Genomic DNA, 19894 nt, shown 5'->3' with positions numbered 1-19894 from the left:
TTTCTGACGTGAACCTTTGAAAGTAAACTAATACCAAAATGAACACATTCATAAAGAATGTGGTCCAGTGTTTCACTATGGGAACGGGAAATATTAAATGTTAAATTGCCGTCTTAGAAAATCATTGCAATCAAAAAAACAATTTATCATTTTGAAGTGTGTTTCTTTTGCCTCTTAGGAAGGTTGGCAGGAGGTATCTGTTTATAACCCTGCCAGTCACAGGTAATCTTTCATCAGATTTTCCTTTTGAGTGGCAGTGGGAGTTTGAACATTTCCTCTTGTCAAATTTAGACAACTGATATAAAGCATAGGTAAACTTGGCTATAACACCTGCTATCAACACTGTATAGTCGATTCTTTCTTTACAACCTGGAGCATATCTTGTATTATGTATTTCCCCTTCTGATCTCATAATGATTGTCATAAAGTCACAATGACTGTATACAGCCACTGATTATTATGTAAATATTTGCCGCTATGTAGCTAATGTGCTTTATCCAGAATAATAGTTGTACTTTAAGGGAAAATCATTGAGATCTGATAAACAGGCACCATTTTTCAAAACTACAAAAGATCAGTGAAACGGCAAATTGATTTTCCCTTTAGTTAAACTTTGTTGAATGAATATAAAAGCTGCAAATTTTAAGATTTAGTGCCTTTGGAACAGACCAGTTACTTCTCTCGTCTTTGTCTTTAAATCTCCTTTAAAAAGATTTTGTTAATATTTGTTTTTTGGTGTTATTGTGATGCAGAAAGAAAAGAAAAAAGCTCCAGCTACACAACCCGGAACAAGATGCTGATGTGGTGGAGGACTATAAGTACCTGGGAGTCCACATGAACAGCTGAAGAGAAGATCAGCACAGATCTCAGTTTCCAAAGGAAGCTGAGATGCTGCAATATGCGATGTGACATCATGGAGATTTTCATCACGTAGCTGTGACGAGCACAGTGGACTTTACTTTGTTCTGCTGGGGGAGCTGGTGACACCAAAAGAATGAGCAAACTGATCAGGAAGGCTGGCTCAGTGACTGGCCATCCTCTCCTATACTTACCGAACGGCCGCTCCCTCAAGAGACAGATACAGGAAATATTTCATGCCACCACAAGATATCTGAATGGTAGTAAGGCATCTGCCAGAAAATAATAAATTATTATTGTTCATTTTGTCTGTTAAAAAAGATTCTGTCTTCATTGTTTTATTTATGGAGTGATTTTAGAAATACTCTGTAGCAAAGCTTTAGTTACCAATTTAATATTAAACTAAAAGTGTACTTGCTGAGGTTTTTCTTCACTCACACTTTGTTTCTTTCTCTGGTGATCTGCTTAACTTAGTCATTTGACCAAAAACCAAAACGAAACGCATGAACAGACAATGCTTCCACCACAATGAAAGAATTGAAAACCATTTAATGATTCGCAAATAATATTCTCATCTGGATAAATAAAACATAGAAATGCAAACATGCTTATCCATTTGTCCTCGTGTTACGTTTTCTATGTAAAAAATGTACATCATGTTGCTGAAAAACTAAAGGAATTCAACTCTTTTAAACTCTGAAATGCATGTGTTGCAGATTGGCTATAATCTAATCTTTTATAAACCACCATCTCCCTCTGGATGCAGTTAATAAGGTGTGACAATAGTTTAATATTACTAGTTTCTTTTTTTTTCCTTTTTCTTTTTAACATACATTTTGAAATGAAAACCTTTATGAGTGGGACACAGACAGAGGAGGATGAAAGTGGTAGGTTAAACATCTCTCTTACTAGCCCTGCGGTGTGACCTGTGTCGTGATTTCCCCACCGTTGCATGCTTCACGCAGCATCAACCAAAGCGCTCAATGGCAGCAGTAATGCAGTGTACTTAAAAAAACAAAACAAACAAAAAAAACCAAAACACACACAGTCAGCTGGGATATTTACACCAAAGAACGAGAACCACTGATGGGGTTGGGAGGGTAAGGGGAGAGGCAAAGAAGGAGCGAGCGGCAGTAGGTCGAAGAACCCAACCTGAAATGAAAGAAGAGGTTTGGATTCTGGCAAACACACACAGCTCAAAGCTTCTTCAGCCAGCACACACTCAGCTGCACCTCCATTTCCAGAGCAGTTAACAAGACGAGGAAGCAACGGGTTATTTTGTCAAGGAAAACAAAAAAACAAACAAACAAAAACACAAAAAAAAAAAATTGCCACAAATAGGTAAACGGGAGAGTGAGAAATCGATTTTTTAAGCATTAATCATCCTTGAAAATCCCCCCCAAAATCATCCAGCGATGTTAACAATGACAACAGCTTGGTGAATAACTCCATCTACTGCACCATCCAGCTTATAACACCACCCTGCAACATGAAATCTGTGGCCACCAGCATGGCACACGACAAGGACCACAAAGTGCTGCATTAAAGTTGAGGGTAAAAATATTAGGTGACTTTGTCCAGTATAGCAGACCCTCACGGACTCATTTGTACTGAGCACCTTGGGGGTCTCTAAAGGGGAAAAGGAAAAGAAAGACTACAGCATTGTTGCTTTTTTTTGTTTTGTAGTGTTACACATAAAGTAGACAGTCCACTCTTCTCAGACACACAGAAACACTCAGACACAACATCCCATCAGTCCATTCGTTTCCCTCTTGTTCCTTTCCTCTCCGATGCAGGTGTGATGTGGCGGATGCTGCATTTACATGGCTTCCATCGCCCAGCGCTGCAGGTCCTCCATGTCGTCCTCGTCCTCCTCTTTCCTGGCTGTGGGAGGGAGGACAGAAATAAAAGATGTGATCTGAGGATCCTATCGAGATCTCATCAAATCCTCATTCAGCATTAATCACTTCTAGGCAGTACTATTGTAATTCATTATTACCCAATACTGCTGCAAGAACACTGACGGGGACTAGAAAGAGACAACACATTTCTCCCATACTGGCTTATCTCCACTGGCTTCCTGATAAATCCAGGATTGAATTTAAAATCTTCTCCTCATGTTCAAGGTCTTGTATAATAATTCCATTCGAGCACTTTGCTCTGAGACACTATCTCTACTTTTAATATTAGGCTTAAAACTTTCTTTTTGATAATGCATACAGTTAGGGCTGGATAAGCCAACTATGAAACCTTTGGGGCAAGTGCCTGCTCATAAGGGATCATCTGATTGAGGGTTTTTTTCTTTATTATAGCAGCACCTTTAGCTGACGATAAAGATAAAGATCCTATGAAATAAAGCTCCTTGAGGAAACTGCTGTTGTGATTCGGTGCTATATAACTAAAAATAAAACTATAGCAGTCACATCACTGAAAGTTAGTAATTAACAGTTTGTACATCCTGCGAACAGCGTAAAAATGCAATGCAAATGGTTACACCCCAGAGTTCTTACCAGGTCTGGAAGGTAATGAAGTCGAAGGCACATTGGGGAGAGGGGCGGTCTCTGGTCCACCGATCTCGAGCAGATTTTTGTCCAGCTCTTCCTGTTCCAGCTCGTCCAGCTCGGCAAGCAGCTCATCCTGAGAAGCAAAGAAATTCACCCCAAGGATGAAGACCAGCAACAACGTATTCATACCAGCAAAAGCAAAAAGATAATAACTAATAATTAGACTCGGCTATACTGGGTTAACCCAACATCATTATCAGTGCAACATTCATATGCCAAACACAGGATAATAGCAACTGTCTAAGAGATAAGTAATGATATTTCTGAGTCAGGCGTATGAAAACATGCTTATGTCATGTACAGTAAAATCCCATCATCATTAAGAAGGAAGCCTTAGATAAGCAAAGATGCAAAAGACAGAATGATTTCATTCTGATGGACTGCTGCCCCAGTCCTGTGCTCCAATCAAGCTCCAGATGATTACAGAAGCTGTCTTAAAAAAATTGTTAATTTCATGTATCTCAGGCTTCTTGTTCGGCTCCACACACAGGTGCTTGCTTGTTTCTGGCTTAGTAACTTGTTTTGTTTCCATCTGGGACACTTGCCTCACCCTGACGATTGTGGCAGGTTTAGTAGAAACTGCACCATGCATAGACTACTCTGTGTACAAACAACAGCTCTCGAGGTGGTACCAAAGGTTGAGGTTTTTTTTTTCTTTTAAATGAGGGTGTAGTCGTTTTTTGTCTCCTGTGCTGTTTTGTGAAAAAAGACATTAAAAAAATGTTTAAAAAGAATCTATTAAAACCTTTTAGGTGCAACTCCACCTTCTCCATCCTGGTTAAAGCACACTTTAACGTGCCTACAAGCCAGGGTCATAACAGTGTGTATCTGCAGTTATCAATACGTTGCTGTGGATGCAAGTACAGATTAACCCTCCTGCACCATTTCATTTTTTTTGATTTAAGCTTAGAATTGAGTCTTTTTTCTTTAATCATCACTACCCGTTTTATTTGGGTACGCTCTCAATTTATGTATTTTTGGTAATAAAATCTGTGAATAAAATGAGGCACTTGCACACTTAGAATCAGATATACCACACAAATGTAAACATAAAACAGCTGAAGAGCTTCACCTACCTCATCAAACTCCTCACCAAAGCCCACAGGTTTAGAGATGGCGTCAGAGATTTCTTGGGCCAGTTCCTGCTGCTCTGTAATGTCCTGCATCAGTTCATCCACTTTGTCAATGTCCCTGAAATAAGAAGGAAAGACTGTGAGCAAAAGAGAATTCACTCATATAGGTTTTATAAAAGAGGCTATTTAATCTAAATATGACGATTAGATGTCTGAGTAGTTCTACGGCAAAAACTAAGGAGGATGTCAGGCATCTAATATACATGGCAGTGAAACCCACATACACTTTTTTATGGTTACATTTTACAGATACTGACTGAAATAAATGCATAAAAGAAAGGATTACTGCATCTTGGTGAAATTATATGCATTTCATTATCAGCAAAACCTCCTTGTAATATTTCTGATCATTTCAGAACTGACTGAATCTTCTTTACGCTTGCTTTAGTCTCAGTAACAAAAAGGAAGTTGCAAAAATAATCTGTGCAGAGAGGTTTCGTCCCAGTCCAATCGATCACGCCTTGGTGCTCGCTCTTACATGTTTTCATGAGCAGACTTCATGGCCTTGGCAGCGAAGCCCATGTTTTTGAGCACTTCAGTGTTGGTGTTGGCGTTCTCCAGAGCCTCCCGCTGGAATTCAATGGTGGACAGCGTCCCATCGATCTGCTCGAGCTGCTTCTCGTACCGCTTCTTTCTTTTCAAGGCCTGAAGTGCCGCTGAGGATCCAAAGACAGGGAGTGGGGTGGGGAGAGTCAGAATGAACAAATTGGCCTTGAAACACCATTTAGTGACAATGGAGAGAAACAGTGAATAATGGTACTTTAACACAGCAAATATTTGTGATACTACCCAATCAGGCTGTCATTCCTGTTAGTCAGCACTACTCTGTGAACCTAGATAATTCACTGCTAATTATTCGACCACATTAGTGACACTTTTAGCAATACGAAAGACAGTCAAATATAGCCGGCGTGAAGACTAATGGAAAACCTGGAGAGTAATTAATCAGATAAAGAGGTCAGATGACAACAACCCCTGAAACCTGATAGGCTATACTGATCTTGTCAGAGAAGGTTGTGCTACGCTGAGTCATTCTGTGAACTTTGTGGATCAGAAGAAGGAAGTGATTAGCTAATGTACCATACACTGCAGTATTCTGACTAAAAATTGGCACTAAGTCTTTTTTTTTTTTTTTTTTTACTTAATACATCTGGTGGCTCCATTAACTGTTCATCCATTTTTCTTCTTCCACTTATTCAATTTAGGTGTTGCGAGGAGGGGACTGCGGGCTGGCTGGAACTTATCCCAGCTACCTTAGAATGAGAAGCAGGGGTACACCCTGGACAGGTTGCCAGTCTATTACCGAGCTAACACAGACAACCATAAATCATCAATTGACCTAATATCATGCATGTCTTTGGACTGTGGGAAGCGATGGAGAACCCGGAGAGAACATGGAAACTCCACACTGGCTGGATTTGAACCTGCGATCTTCTCGTTGGGAGGCGACACCGCTAACCATCCTGATCTAAATTAAATTTACTCTGATCCCTAGAAATGTGCTCGATGTCAACAAGAACAATACACATGTACAAATCTATATGGTTGGCTCCACGTTGTGGTAGAACATGGTCAACTTGTATTACAGTTAACTTATAATGAGCCCCAAGCTGTGATCGGCTCACGTAATCATCTGTAAGGAGACTGTGGGACCTGCTGGAGGTCCACAGGTTTCTATACGGACATCTGATCAAGATGCAAACACGCCCACCTCTCTGACACTTATAACACGTGCTCAACCCTTGTCCTGGCTAACTGGGTCGATATCTTTATTGCCGCTATATTTGCAACATCATACCTAACAGTCTATACACACACCACACCTTCAACCAGGTCTCCTGATTTTTAAACAACCACCTATGAGTCAAAAGAAAACTCGAATATCAGCAAAGGCCAAGGCTAGCGTCCCCGCGGGGCCATAAGTTAACGGTGATCACATAATGAAGTCAGTCACACAGCTAGACAGCCGCCCATCCAGACTGGCAGCCATGGCCGTGGTAAAGACGCTGGATGAGGCTGCCAGCAGTTACGACACCTCGGGAAAGTTAGCCAACTCAGCTAACGGGCTAGCTAACGGTTAGCTTGAGGTTGCTGACAACAAAAATCTAACAAGCAAGAGAAGAAACTACGGGGGAAAAAAACCCCTCGCGGCGTCTCACCTCTTTTGTTCTTTGTGCCGTTTTTCTTTGCGGTCTGCAGCTCCTGTTCGATCTTCTTCTCTAAAAATTCCTGTTTCTTGGTTAGCATCTCCTCCGTCTCCCGGAGTTTTTGGATCGCCTCCTGTGGACTCGGTCCCTTTCCCGATTTTCCTCCTCCTCCAAATATCTTGCCAAACACCGACATGTCTGGGATATTACACAGCGCTTACTATAAAGACAAAACACAAATGCGAGATATCTTATAAAATAAAGCTAAAGCTACGTCTCTGCTAAGCTACTCGGACACTTCGCCTTAACCTGGACCCTGGAAGGGTTGTTGATGTTTTTCCACTTCCTGGATTAGGCCCACTGACGTCATTCTGCCCGGCGAATGAGGGGCGTTGCCTGTTGGTTCTCTGTCGCCATCTGCCTGACAACTGCTTTTAATCCTCTTTAATTCTTCAATCACTCTTCTTTAACAAGGAATATATTAATAATAATAACAATAGTTTTTCCTCTTTCGAGTTTAGCAGCTGTTGTGCTTTCGTACTTAATGAAACGTCCCAAAATAACAAGGCAGTATTTTTGCAGCTGTATAGATTTTTTGTCCTGCTATTCAAGTATCAAAGTATTAGCAGTTACAGGGATATGCACACCATGCTTCCCAGATTGCATTCTTAACTGAAAGGGAAAAAAACAGAAACCTTTCACAGAGCCAGACAGTTGGGGGGGGGTTATGTATTTTAATTCATTATGATGCTACATCATCCATGGTGGCTGTTTATTTTCTTCCTTTAGTACAGTATGTTAATAACTTTGCCAGTTATCCTTTGAGTCTTTTTTAATTTTTATTTACATACAAAAAGAGTATCCAATTACTGTGTGATTACATTGTTGTGACTGTATCTGCAGGTGTGGTCTGAAGCGCTGATGCCTTTGTTGTTTTTAAATCCTTTAATGTAGTGTGTATTCACAGGTCAGTCCTCTCACAGCTGCCCACATCCAGACATATCTGACCCCCTCCCCTCCCCATGCAAATAAGCAGATATTCATTGTTGTTGTTTTTTAACTTTTGAGGAAATGAATCAGCCGAGACGGTCATGTGATGGCCAAGATAATACAGCTGTGTTATCTCACAACCACCAGAACTCAACAGGACAAACGGAAAAGGTGACAGCAAAGGAAACAAAAAAAAACACACACACAAACTGATAACCAGACTCAAGATGGTCCCTTTTGGAAAAGACAGTATTTTTTTGTTTGTTGGTTTTGCTAACATGGATTTTTCAACACTCAAAAAAATAAAATAATCATAATAAATTCAGGTCATTCCATGCAGACTACAGAGTGCACAAGTGAGAATAGCGCATTTGAATATTTTAAACAACAGAAGCAAAGTGTCTACACGACAACACAAGAGAGGAAGAAGAGAAACAAACAAAAAAGGCAAACAACTGCTGTAATACACCAGAGGGCGCAAAGTCAATGCACCATGGGCAAAATTCAATAGAGTGGTCAGAACTTGTGTTACATACTCTGATGTGCATGGATAAGTAAGAGTCTGTTTTGCATGACCTGTCCAGAGCTTTGTAGCCAGACATTAGCCTTTTTATTTATTTTTTTCCTGTTCAGCGTAACTCTGTGTGCAAACCTGAGGAAGTAATTAACAAACAAACAAAACAAAAAAACAAAACAAAAACCAAGCATGAAGATGTAAATTACAGCTTTGTTTCTGAAACAAACAAACCGAAAAAAAAAAAAAAAAAAAAAAAAGAAGCCAAAAAATAAAATATAAATCACCATACAGAACACTTTCTCTGAAGTCATAATTGTGAATTTACTGAGTCATGATTTTAATGAATTTCTACAGATTCCTTGGTCTGGATTACACCAAATCATCCAATTCAATCATTCAATTAGATTTTCAACAAACACCCCCATTTTTGCTGAATACAAGAAATCCGTTTGGATTATTTATTTATTTATTTTTAAACCAGCCCTCTTCACAGCCTGTGAGCCTCACCGTCTGTGGTCTCCTCGCATAAAAACAGTCACACAGTCCGACACATCATTGCTCCTGCAGGAGGCAAAATAAACACACACACACACACACACACACACACACACACAGACATGCTTTTTCTTTTCTTTTTAAAACCCCAAACTCTTTAGAGGACAATACATGAAGCTTGAGTCTAGAAAGGGGGGGGGGGGGGGGGGGGGGGGGGGGAGAGAAAGTCTTTCACTGATCAACTGTGTTCACCTCTCCTTGCAGATTAATAAGTGGAAGAGATTATCAGAAGAGGGTTAGAGCTTTTAAACGGACAACGTGTGTGAGCAACTTATGAAAACTTGCGAATCAATGAAAGACTAGACATTCAGCCAGCGTGAAGCCACTTAAACACACGACTAACTGTTACCTGTGCAAGTTAGGGAAGATCATTTAAGGAAGAGAGATGGACGGAAAGAACAGATCAAAGAAAAAAAAAGAAAGAAAAAAAAAGGACCTGTGACAAAAATGCTCGCACTCATGGTTTAACTTGGGATAGCCTTCTTTCGTTTTCTTTTTACACCAAACCATCATGATATTGCCTTAAATGTTTAAAAGAAGGAAAGAAACAGATCAACATAAACCCAGAAGACATCCCCGTCGCCGTTGCTGACACGCGTCCTCCCAAGCACGCGGTCTATCCGTCCGTCTGTCACTGTGCTCTGTCCGTCTGTGTCCCTACAGGGCCAGCTTGCCAATGATGACTCCAATCACAAAGAAGAGCACGCAGAACGCCAGCACGCGGGTGCTTAGGCCTTCGTCCCTCACGGCTGTGGTGGCCATGGTGGAGGAGGAGTGAGCGGGGGCCAACGGTGTCACCTTTCTCTTCCGCAGACCGTCATCCTCCTGTGATAAAGACAAGGAGTCAGAAATACAAATACGCGCTTATAAGTTAACTTTTAATTTGTTAGAATTTGTCACTCCGCTTCTCAATGATAGCTTATCAAAAATCTGATATTTATTTTTATATGTCATTACTGGATTTTTAAACAATGTTTACACCAGGATCATTTTCCATCATTTAACAAAGAGCCAGCATAGTGAACAGTTTTGCTTTTCTGTTGCAAGCAGCTATAACACTGCTGCCTTCAAGTGCTGTCAGAATTTTTTAATTATTATCAAACTACAGAAAACAAAACAAACAAACAAATGAAGAAGAAAAAAAATCACGGATAACAACAATACAGATATCAAAAGGACAAGGAAGCTTGCGGGAAATTTTATGCCTGAATATAAAGCTTTACATACAAAACATACAATTTTCACAAATGCGCAATGTGTCCCCCTCTCCATGCATGGCATTTGTCCATAACATAGCCAAACTTGTCCCATACTTTTGCAAGCGTGTCTGGAGTCACTGCAGCCACTGCTGTTGCTATGATACACCCAGTATGATGATTGTATATCATATATGACTGTATGTTTGTTCCCACACTCCTCCTAGACGACTGATTTAATTTTCCTGAAACTACCTATGGTTTGTAGTATGTTGAGTGATTAAAACTACAACATCAAATAAAAATTACTTTTTCTTTTTCAGTGCATTTGTATTTGGAAACTTCGTGACCAAGGCCGGTTCATAAATGTATGTTGTTTTTACGCATCTAAATAAAACATAATGTTTAGGTTTATATCCATGTTACAAGGACACTTTAATGGTCACCAGAGGGTCTAAGTTCTAAGAACTGGCAAGACTTTACTTGCCATCTGGTGTGTCTATACGATTGGACAGCATTATTTGAGAGAGAGGGAAATCTTCCTGGATATTTGCATCGCTGGGAATGGCAGGTGTGGTTGTTCATTCCTTTAAGGTAAAGTACTGACTTGCCTCCGGAGTAATTCCATTTTAATTTCTGTTTCCAATTAAAATCCCCTATTATTTATATTAAAGAGAGGGTTAAAGTGTAACTTCTAGCAAAACTTTGCTACAGTGATCGTGTAGAAGTGTAGTTTTAAACATTTCTCAAAATCACCTTTACTCGCAATTTTGTAGTAATTAACTTATTCAGGTTTATGATTTATAAGCTGGTAAACATTTACACATAACAGAAAAGACATTCATAAGAATCAGCGTAACGAGCTGACAATGATATGAGCCATACCACATACAGGATGGGGTCACTGCTGTCTAGGGACAATTCTCTGGACTCGAGCAATGACAAAAATACTTTGAGAAAACTCAGGCAGTCATTGAGTCATTTCATTCTCTGCTTCACGTTAATGTAGTGCAGCACTAGTTGCACTAGTCAAAATATATTTCCTGGAATAAAACATTTTATTTCAGTGTTTTGTTTTGTTTTTTATTTCAGACTTGGTCTTGTTCCTCCTATATTTAAGAGTAAACTCCACAGCAATGCTTCTTCTGTTAGCACAAGAGAAGACGAGCTAGAGCAGAAAATACAAGTCTGACTGGAATATGAGACAGACACACAGGCTCTTATTTGTTTTAGCGCGTCTCACCCTGATCTGTTTGTTTTCTTCCCGTAGCCTCTGCACTTCCATCTGCAGTCGCTTGCACTCCTCCATGATCTTCTTCACTTCTCCATCATCCAGCGAAGCACTGGCTGACTTGGGCAGGACAGAGTGCTCAGTCTTAACAGAGGCAGAGGAAGACACAGTTTTGATGATTTCACTCTCATGCTGTGGAGAGAGAGTGAAGATGGGGAGTGGTCGGTGGGATGAGAGTGGAAGAAAAAAAAAGGAACGAGGGGACATGCAAAGACAAAGCATGGAGATTAAAGTGGAAACAAATCACAAAACAAAATAAATCACGAGATGGGTGATACAGTGATGTGTAGCTGATGAATACAAGACAAAAAATAAATAAATAAATAAATGCTGACAGAAGGAAAAAAACTAAAAACTACTACTCCACTGAAACAGAAATTAAATGGTTTAGTCTGATTTTATTCTTTGAAGGGGACCTATTGTGCTTGTTTTCAGCTCCATACTGTTATTCATTGTTGCTGCTAGAGCTCGACATGATTTACAAATTGAAATATTTCTTATTCATCTTATACTTGGCCTTGGCACAGTCAAACAGTTGATCCAGTCTGAAACGAGCCCTTTTAGTTCCTCACCTTTTAACGCTGCACTCTGTTTTAGCTAACCTTCTTTTGATTGGCTGCCTCCTCTCAAACAGAAGGTTTGGGCAGCTTGGTGGGGTTCCCGTGCTTTCAGCCAGATTACTGCTTACAACTTTTCTGTCACAACAGGTCCCACTAAATACTCAGTCAGCATATAATCTGTTACTACAGACAGCTATTATTATGTACTTAAATCAATGAAGTACACAGTGGAACAACCGTTTGTGGAGCTCATTTGGGGTGTGAAAAAATGTGATTGAATGTTTAAAGTGATGTGGCAAATGTTGAAGTGAAGAGAAACACTTACAGTTTTGTCATTTTCTAGAGGCATCTCAAATGCACATCTCAACTTTGAATCCATCAGCTCTTCAGGCTTTGCCTCCTTCCACTGTTGACAAGAAAATGAAAAAGGGAACCTTTAGATTTTTCTTTTCTTTTGTATCACAACTTCATTTTTCACTAATATCCATACTTCAAAGTAAATTCTCAACAGAAATGACCAACTTTACATTTTCAGGCTTAGGGAGCTGCATAAAAATGTATACATTTGTCAAACAGTTTTAAAAAAAAGCTTTTGCGGAATGAGACAAATACATTGAGTGAGCTACACTATTCAAGTGTTCAGCTGAAGATAGACTTTTGGAAGACACAGATGCCACTAACGCAACTAAACAAAACAAAACTCAGGGCCGAGAGGCAATGTAAGAAATTTAAACCCTTCAGATTCTCCAGTAATAAAGCACCCCCCCCCCCCCGAAAAAAAAAAAGGAAAATAGTATGCTCAGGTACTCACAACTCCTTCCATGTCAGTCATGTCATATGGAGCCAGCATGGACTGCACCATGAATTTGTGTTTACTCTTTTCATTGGGGTCATAGTCAAAAGGCTGTAGCATAACTGTGGGCAAAAACAAAGACAGAATGAAGAAACCAGGATTTGCCTGTCTCATAAACCAATAGAACACAGAACACATTACATGTTGTAAATGGAAAAAAATGTACAATGTCAAGAAAAATATTAGCCATTTTGAATTTGAAGAAAATCGCTGAATTTGAAGAATTTGTAGCAACATGTCTCAAAAAAAGTTGGGACAGAGCCATGTTTACTGTGGTTTACCATTCCCTCTTTCTTTAACAACAGCCCATAAAAACCAGAGGAAATGGGACCAGTTGCTGGACTTTCAGGGGAGTAATAGTGTCCCATTCTTGTCTGTTATAAGCTTCTTGCTGTTTTTGGCTGGTAAAAGGTCTGGACTGCAGACAGGCTAGTTCAGCACTTGGACTCTTTTACTAGAAAGTTATGCTGTTATGATAGCTGCAGTATGCTGTGTTTTATTGTCTCGCTGAAATATTCAAGGCCTTCCTTGAAAAAGACGACCTCTAGATGAATATGTTGCTCTAAAGCTTGTATGTACCTTTCAGGACTTATTGTGTCTTTCAAGTAGTACAAGCTAGAGCAGGGTGATAAGACCAAAAATATTTATCACGATATACTAGGGCTGCTCGATTATGGCAAAAATGATCATCACGATTATTTTCACTGAAATTGAGATCTCGATTATTTGACGATATTTATTTAACCCTTTAAGACCTACCATAGAACCAAGTCCGCCAGAGCTTATATTATTATTATTATTAATTTTTTTTTTTTTTTTTTTTTTTTTTTACACATGCTGTAGTGCCATTTGTGGGAGCATTTCAAGTTGCTATACATCAATACAACTGTTATAGCCCATATTTTAATAATATGTATGCATTAAGTCCATAGTAACTACATTAATTGCAAAAAAGTGCAATAAACTACAAAAAAATTGAAAATCGTTTTTGTTTGTTTTTTAACATATATTTCTACTTGGGGAAATTTAAGAGGTTTATCCCTCAAAAAGTTAAATACAAAAAAGTTGCAAAAAATAGTTTACAACAACAGGAAATTTATTTTGAGTGTCTTCATAGTTTTATTTTGGAGATACAGCAATTTTTATATATTGCAGGAAAAACAAAAAACAATCCTATGATGCAAATTTGCAAAGAAAACAGCATGTGCATCAAAATAAACTATTTCCAGCAGTGCAATTCGAGTTATAAGCATCCCAGAAACTATTCAGAAAAGTATAGAGTCAAACATGACTTATAAAAACACCAGTATAGGCTTTTAAGGCCTACAAGTAAAAAACTACATTTTCCGCGAAAATGATGTCACTTCCGGTTTCGGACAGGAAATAGCGGATATGCGATAGTTCGTGTTGACGTCTTTTTCAATGTGGGAAGTGTTACGAACAGCTGATCGGATCGGCAAAGCGTGTTTCTGGAATATTATGTTTTTGTTCCTGCAAGTGCTTTTTATGCAATTTTTGCAAAGCTATATGTGGAAGGAAACTGTGACCTAGGACAAGCTGATGACATAAGATGTAAGTACAAGTCCTCCGGTTTCATATGCAAAACAAATTATTGCGTTAGCTTACGCGGTTCTACAGGGATTTAAAGGGTTAACAATAACAATGTATTGAATAATGACTTTAAAAAATAATATAAAATAGTGTGCAAATACTGATAACAGTGCAAATGTTTGCAATATAAAAAAAATAAATGAAAAATGTAAACATCTATGTTTAGTGAACTTTGCAGTGTTGCTCTGTGGTGCAGCTATGACACCGTAGCAAAGTTTACACACTATGTCTACTTGATCCACGTCTGACTCCGCAAATCCATAATGTTTCCACACCACTGAAGTTTTTTTTTACCTCTTTTCAACCAACAGCAGTCACTCTCCTCTCCAAATAAATGCTGCTTAGCTTTCCGAGCTTTCCTCGGGTCCTCTTAATTGTTGTGATGCGTGTTCGAAATGCAGAGAGGTGCGCTCGATTTGCCACACGGAGCAGCGCGAGAGTAAAGCACGAGGGAGGGGCTAATAATCGGCTCAGTCATTTTTAATGATCGTTGAAAGCCCAGATCGTAATCGTGATTAAAATTCGATTCATTGAGCAGCCCTACGATATACATTTGAAAATTTGCGATAATGATATAACTGACGATATAATTGACACTAGACAAAATACTTTACAACTCCACAACTTAATAATGCAAAAAAAAAAAAAAAATCCCATCAATGTATTTTCACTTAAAGCAGCTGTTTTTTTGCATTTAAGTTATATAAAAATTGCAAATTCTTTGCTGACAGTTTAACCAAAAGGCATTTCCAGGGGAAATTGGCCGACATATCCTCAGCATAACCATGCATAATATCCAGAAAACTTAAAAAGAGGTTATACACACACACACAATACGGTAATATTATGTTGAAGCACAGTACGTATCACTCCGCGAGGCTCCTGCCTACGGTAGCCGTAATGCTCCGACAATCCATCAAGCAGTGCGGCTTCGTAGCTTAGCAAAGTCGTACTAAAACATTTGACAGATTTTCGAGCGCCGTGTAGCACACAAAATCATTTCGAGGTGAGTAAACACAACCCGAATTCATACATACGGCACACGGGATTATAAGGGGCACTCTCGATTTTCAGAAAAATCAAAGGATTGATTTTAAGTGTGCCGTATTTTCCAAAAAACACGGTAATAACGATGGCCCGCTAGCATGCTCTACCAAAAATAGTGCTTTGTTGTGTATCTGATGGACGAAAGTTAAACCAGTTCCACACCACTGAAGTTGCAGCATTTTTACAAACCAATTCTGGTTCATCCGTTTCATTCAATGATCCGCTTTCACCCTTCTCATTCTCTGTCGCCGCCGTGCTTTTTCCGCCATGTGCGTATGAAAACAAAGGCACTGCGCATGCGTGTTTTACCCATATTCTATCGGGAGATTTCATTTTCTTATCGTTGCCCAACATTATACCGGTATTACCGTGAACAGTATAATATGGCACAGCCCTAGTACAAGCTTCCAATTTTATAGGGACAAATACACCCCATATACCAGTAGAGCCTTATATAAGCACTTTTTGCTTTAGTTCAAAGGACGTGATGTCTTTAAAAAAAAAAAAAAAAAAAAAAAAGATTTATGTGTTGCTGCCATCAAATTCGAACTTAACTCATCTTATTCATGAGGTAGTAAAATGTCTCATGTCTAAACATTTGACACTTTTCCATCTTATGCTGTGGATAAAATGTTTTCAAAAATTTTAACTTTGAGTAAATTATACCACCCTCCAAAAAAATAAGAAACAAAAATGAAAGAATAAAAAAAGAAAATGATGCAGGAGACAGAAACCACTTTAGTTGTCAGAAACAAGTCTTTTTTTTTTAATTTTAATTTAAATATAATAGTTATGTGCAGATTAGACAGATTATTGGGAAAGTCATAAGGAGGCATGTGTGTAAAATGTCTCCAAACATGATGTAATTATAAACTCAGGTAGTGACTGCAGTATCCATTACAGGTAGTGCAGGCGCGACCCTTTATTTGCGTGCTGCAACACAATACATGGTTGCTGCTAGTTCAGCACTACGGTTCCATATCTGACGCTGTTAAATGTAAGTATATTACACTTTATCTAGCACTTAAATTATGACAACTCAATATAGTTTTACTTCTATTAAGCCCAATAAGCTAACATTAATTACAGAGTTAGGCAAAAATGGATCAGTATAAGCCTTTGAACTTCTACATTAGGTTCACAGCTTTACCAACTTTTCTGGATGGCAAAAAGATGCAAAGATCCTTACCAAAAACATTTATGGAGGTTCCAGCGTCAATGATGCCACTGTTTGGGCGCACACAGTATCTGCGAGGTGCGGTCGTCTTGACTTTGAAACACACATTTCTGTCTGTGGGGTTGGTCAGCTTCAGGGTGGCGGTGACAACATCTGTAAATGGGCCTGAGGATGAGAAAGAAAGAAATGCAGTGACTTGAGTGTGCGTGCAAGCATGTGGGTGAATTTACACGTCTCGTAGTTTGGGTATAGATGCAGCATTTGTTTGTTACTTGGGCTCCTAAGAAGAAAGAAAACAGGGTGGGTGCACAAAGATTCTCCCAGGTAAAAGTGCAAATATACACAATGTAAAAATCCATTTCTGCAAACATCAATATCAGAGCAGATTTTTTTTTAGCGGTTTTACAGAGCCTGCCACAAACAGAGCAAATTAAACATTAAAACAGTGGTGAGATCAGCAAAGTGTGCACGTGTTTATAATTCATACCACGCCCTCAGCCAAACGTTGGATGCTGCAGAAAAATTACTAGATGGGTGTCTTAAGTGCTAATGTTTTCCTTTTGTCTCTGTAGCAATTAGGTCTCTCACACGTTTCTTGACAGCTTAAGCATGGTTTTGGAAACTGATGTTGATGCAAGTGTGCATCAGTAACAGAGTGGGTGTATGGATCTTCTCCAAAGCCCTGCAACAATCAATCAGTGAACAGCCCACTTCAAACTGATACCACCACCCTAGGCCCTCACTTGACCCATTTCTGCAGCAAAAATGACACACCAAGGTAATTATCCAAGAAAATAATCATTACCGCTGGCACTGCAGCTCAGTCCGTAATTTCATAATCATTGTGCTTGGATACAGAAAAGCTGTAAAGGAATTCGGGTTGCACAGTGGGAGAAAACGCCAAATCTCCTGCCGGCTAGCTTATAATATTGTGAAATAGCATGGTAATAAGGATAAGCAATGACACCCTGATCGTGGAAAATGCTAGAATAGGGAATTCTTTGCAGTCGGGCAGTAGAAACGACACCGAAGGGGAGGTTAACTGAACCATTAGATCAAATCGAGGTGTTTCCAATGCTGTCAGAGTATAAAAGAGAACGTATGACAAGCAAATGAGAGAATTAGAGAAACGGTGCGGCGGGCCTGCCCTGACGCTGCAATGACAGCTAGCAGTTTGCCTTGTTGCTAGTGAGATTAGCTGGATGCTACTCCAGCGAGCTAGTTAGCACCGTCGCACAGTGTCGTTTCACCTGTCACCGCACAACTGTCGTACACACAATGTAGACTACAGCTAACAGCTATATCCCTCACGTTTTACCACAGCATATACAACGAATGGCACATTCAACTACTCAGTAGTGCAGAAATCGAAATACTGGCTCTCATTTACAACGTCTCCTGTGTTAGCTACCTAAGCTCGGCCCTGCCCTCCGCTTCTTCGGTTACCTCTGAATTTCAGTTCGTGTTGTGGCTCCAGCAACAGGACTTGTTCTGGTCTGGCCATGTCCCAGGGCTTCTTCCTGTCGTGACGGCGAGGACAACAATATTTTTTTTTTATCGCAGTTGGCCCGCAGAGGTGAAGCAAGCTGGCTCCCGAAGAAACAACCCGGCCGCCCTCGGTTTTTCTACGGGAGGGTAAATAAAGAGGGGGGATTTATACACGCACAAACACACACCGCCACTCGAACTGACAGGCTGGCTGACTGACTGCCACCGACAGCTGCTGGAGGCTAAAAGGTGCTACTGCTAACTTTACTAGCAGCGGAGACGAGGAAGGAAAAGGCTACGTCACGCTGTGGGCGGGACTAGCAGGTGACGTGAGCTGGTTTTTGTTAGTGCTGTCAAAGAAAGTCCAACGTTTAACAGCTCAGGACTGAGATAAGACAGCACTATGAACACTTCAGCCACAATAAAGATTTTACATTAAGGCCTAAAGCACTGCTACACATTCCTTAAAATGTTATGTTTTAATCTTATATAGTTTTAATAGTGAAAAATACAAACCATACCAGTATATGGAAGAAATTTCAGATCCTTTTTGCCATAGACCTTTAAAGAGTCCTCTTCTGGTTGCTCCCAGTAGGGGCCACCACAGCAGATCATCTGTCTTCATCTCGCTGTCTCCCTTGAATTCTTTCTCATACCAGCCATCTGCATTTCCTCCTTCACTTCATCCATGAATCTTCTCTGTGGTCTTCCTCTTTTCCTCCTGCCTGGTAGCTCCATATTCAGCATCCTTTGCATTAATACATATTTATACCTTCTCTGCACATATCTAAACCATCTCAACTTGCCTCTCGTTAGTGTCATATCTTCAAACCATGCAGTATAACAAGTCTCACAGCCACCTATGAAAATAATGCCAACCAAATTCCTCCAATAGGTCTGCGTAACCCCTCACCATAGGTAGACTTTGAATTAGGTAACACCAATTAATTCAGCCAGATTTGACAACCCACAGGAAAAATATGGAGAGGCTGGTCTGTGTTTTTCTTGGCTTGGTTTTTTTCCCCCTCCACATTTGTGTCCTATGTTTTTCCAAATAAAGTTCTTGCTGAGGGCCCCAGTTAGACTTATTCCAGCTCCTATTTTATATCTGTATCTGAATGGACTTAATTTAGCTCAAATTCAGATCCATCAGATATGAGTTTTCCCTTGCTGTGATTTTCTACCACCTTATCACATCCATTCTCATTACATCATGCTCTGCAACACCTTTCTTGTAGAAAATAACCAGCATATGGTTTTGGATGCTGCTTTCACTCCATACTTGCTCCAACGGTGACTTTGGCATCAGCTTAAACTTTGCTTAGGTTGGTGAGACCAGCAGAAAAATATTAGTCCTTTATTTATCCAGGTTAAAAAAAATAAAAATAAAAAAATAAAAAAATCTCATTGAGATTAAAAATCTAATTTCCAAGAGAGTCCTGAAAAAAAAAAAAGGAAATAAAAAAGCAAACTCTGCTAATGTCAAAGCTTAAAATTAATAAAAAGAAATTTTCACTAAGTAAAATGTTGAGTTTTTGGATACGGAGAGCTGGAGAAAACTTTAAAAAAAAAAAAAAAAAAAAGAGTACAAACAACAAACATGTACTAGAAAAGTCTTGTGCATTGCTTCCATACACACCGCTTCAAAACACACCTGGTAAGTTCTGAAAATATAGAATCAACATGTCAAGTTTAAGTTTAGGTGCTTAATGATTAAAAAAAAATATATATCGTTTTTAAATTATCAGGGCACTCATTAGGAGGCTGCAATATTTCCTTTTTGACTGAGACCATGGAAACTGAGCTGAGTAGGCTTGGGAGTTACTTAATCCAGAATAAAACTAGGTAATTTTACCTTTAGATACTCACATCGGTGATACATGCAGGAAAATCATTTACACCAGGAG

The 19894-nt window shown here is 39.4% G+C and overlaps 2 protein-coding genes across 3 annotated transcripts; both read right to left on the bottom strand.

Annotated features, from left to right (window-relative positions):
- Nucleotides 1-1389: 1389 nt before the first annotated feature.
- LOC146644862 (charged multivesicular body protein 4c-like) lies at nucleotides 1390-7053 on the bottom strand. Its single transcript, XM_085394368.1, has 5 exons — nucleotides 6715-7053; nucleotides 5034-5211; nucleotides 4499-4613; nucleotides 3369-3495; nucleotides 1390-2742 (listed from the first exon to the last, which is right to left on the bottom strand). Exons 1-5 carry the CDS (start codon nucleotides 6896-6898, stop codon nucleotides 2678-2680), a joined length of 669 nt encoding a protein of 222 aa, XP_085250494.1. The 5' UTR covers nucleotides 6899-7053; the 3' UTR covers nucleotides 1390-2677.
- Nucleotides 7054-7528: 475 nt separating this feature from the next.
- Nucleotides 7529-18269, bottom strand: LOC146644861 (vesicle-associated membrane protein-associated protein B-like). Of its 2 annotated transcripts, none has more exons than XM_085392859.1 (6): nucleotides 17946-18269; nucleotides 16512-16664; nucleotides 12623-12726; nucleotides 12137-12217; nucleotides 11204-11335; nucleotides 7529-9589 (listed from the first exon to the last, which is right to left on the bottom strand). In XM_085392859.1, exons 1-6 carry the CDS (start codon nucleotides 18001-18003, stop codon nucleotides 9422-9424), a joined length of 696 nt encoding a protein of 231 aa, XP_085248985.1. In that variant the 5' UTR covers nucleotides 18004-18269; the 3' UTR covers nucleotides 7529-9421. The 2 variants fall into 2 exon arrangements, with proteins under 2 accessions (XP_085248985.1, XP_085248984.1); XM_085392858.1 differs by having other exon boundaries at nucleotides 11204-11383; nucleotides 17946-18268.
- Between the last annotated feature and the right edge of the window lie 1625 nt (nucleotides 18270-19894).

Source organism: Rhamphochromis longiceps, linkage group LG20 (genome assembly GCF_057381845.1).
Source record: "Rhamphochromis longiceps isolate RC_006_pf linkage group LG20, R_longiceps_female_GT1.1, whole genome shotgun sequence".
Taxonomy (NCBI): Eukaryota; Metazoa; Chordata; class Actinopteri; order Cichliformes; family Cichlidae; genus Rhamphochromis; species Rhamphochromis longiceps.
Note: the sequence above shows the minus strand (reverse complement) of the source record. Positions and strands in the feature narration are given on the sequence as shown.